The sequence below is a fragment of the Symphalangus syndactylus genome, chromosome 2 (assembly GCF_028878055.3).
Source record: "Symphalangus syndactylus isolate Jambi chromosome 2, NHGRI_mSymSyn1-v2.1_pri, whole genome shotgun sequence".
NCBI lineage: Eukaryota > Metazoa > Chordata > Mammalia > Primates > Hylobatidae > Symphalangus > Symphalangus syndactylus.
In genome coordinates this window covers 91,721,617-91,732,421 of record NC_072424.2, presented here as the reverse complement: position 1 = coordinate 91,732,421, position 10,805 = coordinate 91,721,617, and the positions used below count along the sequence as shown (strand labels likewise).

Below are 10,805 nucleotides of genomic sequence, written 5' to 3'. Positions count from 1 at the left end.
GCAGTGAATGATTAAAGGGAAGTTAAAATCTAATAGATCTCTTACTTAAATACTTTAAAAATTTTTCAAACTTGACTGAGGCTACATTAAACTATACTCCCCTACGAACTGCTAGTCAAGGATCTATCTAAAAAATATGACTGCACGTCCAGGGATGTGTGGTGGCTCACGCCTGTAATCCTAGAACTTTGGGAGGTCGAGGCAGGAGGATCGTTTGAGCCCAGAGTTCAAGACCAGCCTGGGCAACATAGTAAGACACCTGCCTATAAGTAAATAAACATACATATATATATATATGGCTGTGAAAAGTACCTTACCCCAAATCCTTAACTTTAATTGAAAGGATATGTTTATATTCATATGATAAAAAAATTGCATTGTTTCTCAAATATATTATCAAGTTCTATCATTAAAATTTTTAATTGGCTTGGGGGCATACAACTCACCTTCAATGGATATAATTTTGTTAAATATAATGCTAAGCATATCATTTGAATCTCTTAAACTGAATGCTTACCTTTAACACAAGATTTAAAAATTTTCTCTAAAAATATTTGCATTTTAAAATAAAATTTGTAAAAAAAATCCTATTTTAGCAGGCTTGATTATATCAACTGGTAAAACTTTATTTTACAAGCAATAGGAATTGGATCAAATGATTATTATAACCCAGAGGAAGTATTTTGTAACCACAGCAAATGCCATTATACATACTGCCAATACAGATTTAATAGACAATACTGAACTGTACAAGAGTTATTTATTTTTCCTTAATCTCAAAGCTATTTTTAGTAATACAAAAAAGCCATATTAACATTTTTTTCCGTTAGAAAACATGATGTACAAAACTTTGGATGAAAAGAGACGTCAAATTTCATTTAATCACTTGGAGGAAAATCCACCAACTCCATCAATACCACCCAAAGTGTTTTAGGCAGTGAATAAATCAAAATAATGCATCTTAATAAATTCCAGCTGTTAAAAGAACAAACTTAGCAATATATAACAGTTTGCTACACCGGATTTTTGACTATTCACTTTGGGAGTTATTTTTAAAAATCCATTTTTTACTGAGTCCTACTACATACCAGGCACTGTACTTGGCCATCTAGGTAACTAAGAAAACGTTGATTAACATAAGAAAGACCCATAAATCAGTCCTTTGGTTATCAAATTCAATTTTTAACTTTCAAACATCCTCCAAGATCAAGAAACCCTAACTAAAAATACACACCCTTCTAAGTGTTATTTGATTTTATTAGTAGCAAGGGTGTTTGGTAAGGTCATGAACCACTATTTTTGATCCATTATTCCAATTAAGAATGCATGTCAAAAGCTAATTTGTTATTTTTCTAATGAGTTTAAGATTTGGCATTCAGTTGTTACACATGTGGTTCAATGATTTATCATGAACCCTAAACTGCACACTGCTCAAAAACAGAAAAACAGATGTGCATTAAATAATGGTTTTTGATACATATCTTAAATTTCAATCAGTTTAGGGTCCAGTGAAGAAAAAGATATCCAGTTATCAGGTGGCAAAGAGCAGAGGAGGTAAACTAGTAAAGATTATTAATATTCAGTGAAGTATTATTGTCTATCTTATCCTTTGAGTAACAAGATGCTAACACACTTTCAAAAAAAAAAAAAAAAAAGATGCTTAAAACTATGCTAAAGGCCCATGAACTGACATCATCCATTCAACACCATTACTTTGTTACATAAACCTGTTTTCTTAAGGTAGAACATATTATGCAATAATTTGGAAATTAGCCAAGCATTAAGCAATTACAATAGCAGGTAATACACCATCAATTTTTGAAACACATTTGGCCACATTTCATGACCCATCTGCAGTATGGATTCTATAGACTCTCACTCAGTATAAAATTTGTTTCTGGACCTGAATGACAAGAGAATGGCTTTATGAAATTTTCTCATAAGACATTTAAATAGTCTTAGGTTCACACCCCTTTTGTTCTAAATGATTTAATCTGACATGCTACATAACTACAATAAAAATAATTATGTTCAATTCTTAAATGAAAACTAAATGCCAATAAATGGTAACAGATTTGACATGGAATGTTGTAAGATCTTCCTCTACGTAATCTGACACTGCGGATTATGAATTTCAGGGATTGAAAACTTCAGATTAAGAACCACAAGAAAATTTACTCCTGATGGCATGCAAGATCTTCCTAAAAATTAACCTAAGACCTAGAAGTCTCAGTATTATTAGAACATAAAAAAACACAACAAATTTGTACATTTTATTCACATTTATTTTTCGCTTTTAGTGTGCTCACAGAAAATTAGAACACCTTAAGCAGGAGTTTAATAGCAATTTTTGTAAGCAAAGTTACATTCCATCTCTAAGTCAAATTGGTCAAAGCTTCTCCAGTATTTACAAAACATGATAGACAAGATGCTACACAAAACCATTGCATCTGAAGATTTTTTTCCTTTATTCTCAAAGACGACTGGAAAAGAAAGCATTATCTGCTGTAATCAAAAACATACCACAGTATAAACAGTAACCATTCCACTTATCACAGCTTGGTTGAGTTTAAAATTTGTGTTTTAAAAGGTCCAAGATGACTGCAGTTTTACAAAAATGGGCAGGGTGGAAAGTTGCAAACTTCATGTGCTTCTGGATATCAAGATTTGTTTTTATACAATAGTCACAGTTAAAAACACCCTGCTGGTAATACATAATTACACTTTATTAAGGTCATAAACCAGCAATAAACAATAAAGCCTATACAACTTGTAGTTCTACTTAATCACTGACTGGTACAGCTAACATGAGATAAGTGAAAAGTTCCTATGGTTTAAATGAACTCCTAAGACTATGATCGTTTTTTTTTTTTTTAAATCTGGGTATTGGTGTTTTTTCTTTTTTCCTCTTTCCTTCTTAGTCAAGACTTGTAGTGTTGTAAACCTGCCTCACAAAATACATGGTAATAACTTTTCTTTAAAAAAAAAAAAAAGACAGCCTTTACACCATTTCTAGTGGCACACTATTTTGGCAATGTTATGCACCACTTCAATTTCCCCATTGTGAACCCTATCACTTCATTTGATATCCCTTTTTGACCCACCCATCTCCTTCATATATGGGCATGTCCATAGATTGACAAAGAAAGTTTACATTTTTGAATAAAGATGCAAAGTATGCAAAAACATTAATACTGATGCGAAAAAATAAAAAATAAAAGAGAAACAAGGCAGAGGAAGAAGGTGTTTAAGCTCTCCTCGACCTGTTGGAATGGTGGTTAACAGAATGATCTGAGATGGGATCTGTGGGGAGGGGAGAAAAAAAAAACACAAAATTTGGCGGTTAAAAAAAAGTAAAATAAAAAAAGACATCTTTAAAATCAATCCCTGGTTGTAGACAAGTTCTCCAAAACCAGTACCTGGCACCACTCCAACAAACAAACAGGGGAGAAAAGTTCTTCGATTATCTCACAAAAGCTTGCTCTTTTACTCTGCCGCCTCCGCTGGGGGGGCTTCTGGACTGCACTCGGGCTGGGCCTCCTGTGAGGGGGCTGCGCAGGCTGACGAGGCGGCGGCGGCGGCCGCGGGCTCCTCCGCGGGGGCGGCCTCCTGTTCCGGGGGCGCGCCGGGCCCGGCGCCCGAGGGGGCCTCGCAGGCGGCGGCGCTGGCCCCGGCCTCCTCGGCCTTCTTCTCCTCCACCTTGCTGGGCTCCTCGGCGGCCTTGGTCTCGTCGCTGGCAGGCGGCTTCTCTGGCGCGACAGCGGCCTCCTCGGGCTTGGCCTCCTGCGGGTCGCCACCCGCCGCCCCCTCCTCGCCCGTTGCCGCCTCCTCGCCCGGCGCCGCTGCCTGCTCCCCGGAGGCCGCGCTCGCCTCCGCGGCGGCCGCAGCTGCGCCGCCGGCGGCCTCGTCCTTGCTGCCTTCGGCAGCGGGCGCCTCAGCCTCACCGCCTTCTCCAGCCTCCTTCTTGTTCTTCTTGAAGGAGAAGCCGCTCAGCTTGAAAGACTTCTTGAAGGAAAAGCGCTTCTTTTTTTTTTTCGGGGTCTCGTTGCTGGGCGAGGGCGTGGCCCCGTCCTCGGCCTTGGGCGACGACGTCGAGGAGGCGGCCGACGCGGCCTCTCCCTCCGCGGCCGTGGGCGAGCCTGGCTCGGCAGCCTCGCCTTCCGCGGGGGCCTCCTTCTCTACCGGGCTGGCCCCGGCCTCGGGGGCGGCGGCGGCCGGCTCATCTTTCTCGGCCGCGGAGGGCGACGCCGCCCCGCTCCCGGCTGCCGCGGGCTCCTCCTTGTCGGCGGCCGGGGCGCTGCCGTTGGCCTGCAGCTCCTCCTTGGCGCCCGACTCGGCGGCCGCGGGCGAAGCGTCGCCGTTTACCTTCACGTGGCCATTCTCCTAAGGGGCAGAGAAAGCGGGAGCGTCACTGAAGCGGCCAGGGCGCCGCCATTCCCGCCCCCAGCCCTGGACCGGGAGTGCCCCGCTTCCCCCTAAGGCCCCTGTGGCCATCGAGACCCCACCCCTGCCGTTACGGGGAGGGAGGCGCGGGTGGATGCCCAGACGAGAGCCCCACGAACGAGGAAATGGGCACCGCTGCCTGGAGACCCCCCAAAACACAACTGTAGCCCTCAAGTACGGCAATGGCCTCCCAGCCATTCAGCAAGTGCCCTAAAGACGAAGTCCGAAACGTAGCAAGCAAAGGCTAACCATGCCAGCCCTCGCCTTATTGTGGGCTTGGGGTAAAAAAGGTGCCAGGGAATAGTTGACACAGCAAACGCCCTTTGGAAGAAGGCACAGAGCCAGAGCTGGTGGTTCGCGCCTACGTTTCACATCCCTCTTTCGCCCTAAATACATAAAGGCCTCTTCAAAAATACCAGGAATTCCCAGGGGGATCACAGCACTCGAGCCAGGAGCGCCCGCGCGGGGCCCTCCGAGCTCCTGCGCCCGCCCAGGCCTTTGGGACCGGCAGGGGGCGCTGTGCCTCCACCGCGCCGCGTTGGGCGCAGGCCGGCGAGGAGGGGCGGAGTCGCCGGGCCACCCCGCCCTGCCCAGCCGGGCCCTGCCCGCAGGCCGAGGCGCCCCCGAGCCCGGATCGCGCAGCCCAACAGTCCGCAAACAAAGCTCAGGTGGTTTCCTGGCCTGCCGGTCGGGCTGAAACCAACACGGCAGGGGGAAACCCATTATTTCTGAGGTCTCGCCTCTGCTTCCACGCCCACCTTCCCTTGCGATTCTGCGAAGCCTGGGCGCTCCTCGGTGGCTCATTTTGCATTTTTAACGGGTTTAAAGCCTCTTGGCAGACCTCGCTTTCCCCAGTAGGTTAGAGCAGGCGAAGCGACACGATCTCTTCTCTAGGAAAAGAGGCGTGGTGGGTGCCCATGTTTGCGAAGCAGCCACCCATGGCCGACCTCTCGGGTCCACCCAACCGTGGCTATCTGCCTGGGTCCGGGCAGCGCCGGGCGGCCCCCCGCGGGTGGTCGAGGCGCCACGCACAAGAACAATCCCGACCGAAAGGCACGAACCGCCTCATTTTGACCATCTGGAAAGGTTCTTAAAGGACCCACCGAGTGTTCCTATCCCACAGATGCCATTTAAAAATCAAATGGGTGTGTAATTCCACAGACAGCTACGAATAAAGATTTAGGACAGTGGGAAAGCCTCATCAAAAGGTACCGAAGCCCTCTGTCTAGCCGCAGCCAGCCACCTTTCCAAGAACCCAGGGCACGCCGCCGCGGCATACAATAAGACAGCCCTTCCCTCCTCGCCCTTCTCCACCACCATCCCCATTGCGCCCCCCATTCCCGACTCCCCCCCCACACACAATCACACTACCAGTTCAGAAATCTCGAAGACAATCCAGCTTCGACAACAAACCCGAGAGCCACCCAAACACCATTGTGCCCCCAAACACAAATGCAACCTGGCTGGGGGCGGGGAAGGAGGGCACCTAGCTAGTCACGTTCTGCCAATCTCCAAACCACGCCATTTTAGACGATTTATCACTCCTTTCCTCCCGTCTACTCAAGAATTCTCCAGGATTCTAAGGAACTACTCCTTTGCTGTGGGGGGGGGGGGGGGGGGGAAGACCCCTGCTATGAAAAATCCACAATTTAGGCTATCCATTTCCATTCAACTTTCAGACCAGAATCTAGCCACACTCCTCTCCACGAATGAGCCTTGGGAGCCACCAGGAGGGAAGGAGAGAAAGACACCAAATAAATGACCACAACCACAGGTAGAATTTACCTGCCCGTTCGCTTTGGAAGGCGAGGAGGCCACAGCCGCCTCCCCGGGCCTCTCCGCGGCGGCTTCTCCCTTCGCTGCGGTCTTGGAGAACTGGGCACCCATGCTGGCTTCTTCAACAAAGAAACTCAACAGATCCAAGAGGGGAAACAAAGAGCCTCGGGTTGGTGTAACGACGGGGCGAGCAGCAGCAGCAGCGGCGGCGGCAACAGCGGCAGCGGCACACACACCGGAGGGAGGGGGGTGGGGGTGGTGGAGAGGACAGAACAGAACCGATTAAATACACTCCGGATAAAAAAATTTTAGTCGAAGAGATCAAAAAGCAGCAGCACAGGAGGGAGGGAAAAAGGGTGGAAAAGTCGAGCACAAAAAAAGGAGCCCAAGTGTAGTTCGAAAAAAAAAGAAGTAATAAAAAAATCCCAGATTTGTAGCCGCACTGTAGACAAGAGGAAAATGGAGAAATCTCCCTGGTTGCTAATAAGATGCGGGGTCCAACGCCCAAGTGCACAGATGAATGGGCTCGCGGGCGCTGACGCGGCCCCCGCGCGCGTCGGCCAATCCGCGCGCCGCACACAAAGCAGGGGGCGGGGTCTGCGCGCCTGGCGAACAATGGAGCCGCGCTTTGCAAACGGTTTGAAAATCAGCCTCAGACCGAGAATTAATGTCTTCCAAATAAATAAATCAATTAAAAAATACATGGCACTCGCCTCTCTCTGCTTGAAAATAATAATGCATTTCTTGATTGGCTTGCTTTGTTTGGAATTAATTAACGCGGGAGGGGGGTACTTGTGCATCGGGGCGGAGAAAGCGTTAACTTGACTCGCATCGACTCTCGCCGGTCTATATCCGTGTGTCTCTCGCTCCCCTCCCCCATCTTTCCGTGTGTTTATGTGTATGTGTGTGTATGCGAGTGTTAAAGACAATGGTTGCGATTTGTGTGTTTGCAGCATGTTTTCTTTCTTTCTTTCCTTCTTTTTCCATATTGGATTTACAGATAATGCTCAGGGTTTGTTTTTTCAACTGCTGCAATGGTTAAATCGTCCCAAATTGAAAGGTATTTAAACCACGAAGATCGAATTTCATCAAGCGAGATCCCAAGTTAGAATTAGGTCTGTAGGCCAGATGTGGAAAATGCAAAAGCGGCAAACAGCGAAGCCACACTCCCTTCCCTCTCCCACATTGGCATGAAATAAAATATTTTGAGATTGGCCTTGGGCGCTCAACAAATTCCCCCTTCTCTGGCTATTCCCAATTAGTGATTTTTTTTTTCCACAATTCAAAGTGAGAGCCATTTACAGAAGATCGAAACTCTTCGCGTTTTATCACTGTTTTAAATGACATAATTTTCCTCTATGGTGAAATGAGACACAGCCTCGAGTAAATACGAATCCATATTTACAGTTGGGATGTTATTCGCGTCAATATGGATCGTTTTCAGCCTATTGCCAGAATCGAATGGACTCTTTTTGAACGTGTGTGTGAGTGCGTACGCAGGCGAATGTGCTCCTGGAAGGAAGGGAGGCAGCAACGATGACATTCTAAACCGGATTGCAGTTCTAAGGAGAAATGTTCTGCATGTTGAGAGATAGCAAGATCCCTAAGCTCTCCAAGTCTAACTTGGGTTAGAGGAAAAGCTTCTATAATGGTACACAGGATACCTCCATCTGTCACTGCACTCCTTGCCATCGAAGTACCAGACGCTTTTTGTGCGTGAGAGACAAGTCACTGACTTAAAAGTATGGGGGGAGAGGGGGACCAAGGAAACAGCTTAATAAGCATTTTCTTCCCAAAGTTTTCACTCGTGGCAAAATCAGACCACCTTTTCTCGTTTCCATTTGGTGATCCTGCAAGGAATAATCTTTCGCTTATGAAGGTGAGAAGCAGTCGAGGGAATGGTTCATTTCTCCTGGTGCTGGCTCTGAATTCTCAAACAGTTTTATTTTCTGCTCATTGTAGGGAAATAGGTCACACTCTGAGTGAAAAAGACGGTTGGTTCAAGCCAATAACTCTTTGTTCAAGCGTTGCTTTGAAAATCACCAAGCTGAACATTGACTGTTACGTGAAGCTTCGTCTTCTCACTGTCCAGTTCCTTCAGATGCATTATTCGACCATGGTCATATTCCCCAGAGCTGATGTAAAGACGTTTCCGTAGAAATGCATCTTGCCAGCAAACGTGTTATTACCCTTAAGAGAGCCCGCTGGCCTGGCCCACGAGCCCAGCCGCCAGGATGGACGCGAATCACTTGTATTAGCATTTCCAACTTGAAAAGCCAACTGGGCTGATCCGACACCACCATCCAGGCGATTCCCAAAAGCCCATTTAAGGCTCTTGATTTCCCTCCACCCCCAACGTGAATCATGCCCCTTCCTCCGCATCCCCCTCCTATTTTAAATTGGGGTGACTGCTAGCTCGCTTTCAGATTTTCTCCCAGACGCGTCCTTAGCCCTTCATTTGGGGGCTGCTTTTATTGCTCCTTTGTTACCAGGCTGCCGTGTAGCTTTCCCCCCTCTTCTTTCTGGTACGCCTATTTGCCTGGTATCGGCTGGTCTCCCTGGCAACGGCCGGGGAAGATTCGGAGCACGGGGCCGGGGAGGGGGAAGAGGCGGAGCCGGCGCTGGGGGGTGACGGTGGGGGAGACGGGGACTGGGAGTGGTGGAGGGGAGAGGGGCCGAGTGAGAGACTGAGAGACAGACTGCGAAGCAGATGGCCGAGCGAGGGGGCGGGGTGCGGGCTGGGTGCGGGCGGGGCGGGGCGGGGGTACAGTCCCAGCGTCAGGGGCGCAAGGGAGCCAATCAATTCCCGCAGCAGCTCCGGGGCAAAAAAAAAAAAAAAAAAAATGTAAACACATAGATTCCCTCCCCACGAGCGGTCTCAGTCTCTAGTTTACAGTAGAAAGATGATTTCTTTTTGATACGCAAGCGCATTCTACAGTAGCTGGAAAGCCGACGGTCCCCAGCAAGTGGCAGGCAGAGGCTCCTTGGCGCTGCCGGCGGCCGCTGAGGGCTGGGCCACCCTTTCCCCAACCTCCCCCAGCGACTAGCGTCGTCCAAGCAAGGGATTTCTTCAGCTTATAGGGAAGGGGGTCCCGGCGGAGGATGGGTGAGGAAGAACGGGCTGGGAAATGGGAAACGGTTGTGATTCTTCTTGAAAACCTGCATAATGACAGGGAAGGAAGGCCAAGAACGTGGAACTAGTAGGGAAGCAGTACAAGTGCAAGTGTGGCTCCTCAGGAGTTTGGTGTGCTCACACGCAGAGTTAAAAGTTTCAAATAAAGCGCCAAAAGTGTTTATATAAATATGACTAAAGAACCCAAGAGTTCATAGTGAAAATGTAAAACCGGTGTCTGTAACCAAATCAGCAGGAAGAAACGGTCATTTATTCTTTATTTGTAATCCCCTTTCACCCTGCCCTAACATATTTGCAAGATAATAATAATAATCTGTGTATAGGTTTTTTTTTTTTTTTTTTTTTTTTAGAAAAAAAGAGCAATTTATTTAAGAGACCTGTTATTTTTCTGCAAAATGTTAGCGTTGGAAAGAATTTTAGAGACCATTCCACAAAATCCTGAGGGCCCAGTGTGGCAAACACAATAATCTAGATCTTGTTTTCATATCATTGAACAAGATAAACTCAGTCTCTGACCTCAGGGGCTTCCAATTTAGAAGATCATCTAGTGAAGTTGAACTGGAGCACCTGGCTTCCCTCTCTCAACGATGAAGAAATAGGCACGAGAGCGTTGCCAGATTTCTCAGATGGTAGAGCCACGAATAGAGCTCAGCCCCCTTGATGATTCTGAGTGCTGGCTTTTTCCACCACTGCCGGTGCTGCCATCTTCCCTTGATGGCACAGATTCACTCAGTAGGTCAGTCATTCATTCCTAAAGTATTTATTAAGGTCCTCCTAAGTGCCAGGAAAAAGGCTTTAGACATCAGCTTGCACCAGGGACAAACATGGACATGGTCTTTCCTCTCATGCAGCTTACATTTGTATTATTATTTCTTAAAACTTCTTAATTTGTGAAGAAAGAAAGGAAAAACAGGATTAACTGTGTGCTTAAAAAACAATACAAAAGATGACAGCCACTTTGTAGATTCCAAATTAAATACGCCTTTTTCACCTGGAAGCATTCATGCATTCACAACATATGCAATCCCACTGTGCAGGCAGTGTTCTGCTCCATCCTTCATCTTAGATTTTATGCTACTTGAAATTTAATTCCACAGAAATTGATTAGCTTGCAGTGTGGTGGGGAGGAAAACAGACACAGCCCCTCAGTTCATTCGGCAAGTATTTATTGAACTCCTATCATGTAGTAGGCATTTGGGATATATCAGTGAACAAAACAGACAAGAAATCTTTATGAAGCATACATTCTTGGGTGGGGAGAAAAGCACAAGTTAAAAAAATGTAAGTCAGCAAATTATACGAAATGTTAGAAGTCTGTAAGTGTTGTGGGAGGGGCGGAGCGGTGGGGGAAACTAAAGCAAAATAAGAGAGATGGGAGTTCAGGGGAGAGTTGAGATGTAATCCCATATAGGCCGGGAAAGGCCTCATTGAGAAGACAAACTTTAAGCAGATT

General features: G+C 46.8%; 1 protein-coding gene across 2 annotated transcripts; it reads right to left on the bottom strand.

Annotated features, from left to right (window-relative positions):
• Nucleotides 1–605: 605 nt before the first annotated feature.
• Nucleotides 606–6,732, bottom strand: MARCKS (myristoylated alanine rich protein kinase C substrate). 2 transcript variants are annotated; one of them, XM_055261861.2, is made up of 2 exons: nt 6,229–6,732; nt 606–4,383 (listed from the first exon to the last, which is right to left on the bottom strand). In XM_055261861.2, exons 1-2 carry the CDS (start codon nt 6,328–6,330, stop codon nt 3,487–3,489), a joined length of 999 nt encoding a protein of 332 aa, XP_055117836.1. In that variant the 5' UTR covers nt 6,331–6,732; the 3' UTR covers nt 606–3,486. The 2 variants fall into 2 exon arrangements, with proteins under 2 accessions (XP_055117836.1, XP_063476210.1); XM_063620140.1 differs by lacking the exon at nt 6,229–6,732 and adding an exon at nt 4,693–5,247.
• Between the last annotated feature and the right edge of the window lie 4,073 nt (nt 6,733–10,805).

Coding starts and splice junctions, on each gene's coding strand:
- MARCKS (XM_063620140.1), bottom strand. CDS start 5,247: ATGAGCCACCGAGGAGCGCCCAGGCTTCGCAGAATCGCAAGGGAAGGT. Junction 4,384..4,692: donor ATAAGGCGAGGGCTGGCATG/GTTAGCCTTTGC, acceptor TCTGCCCCTTAG/GAGAATGGCCACGTGAAGGT.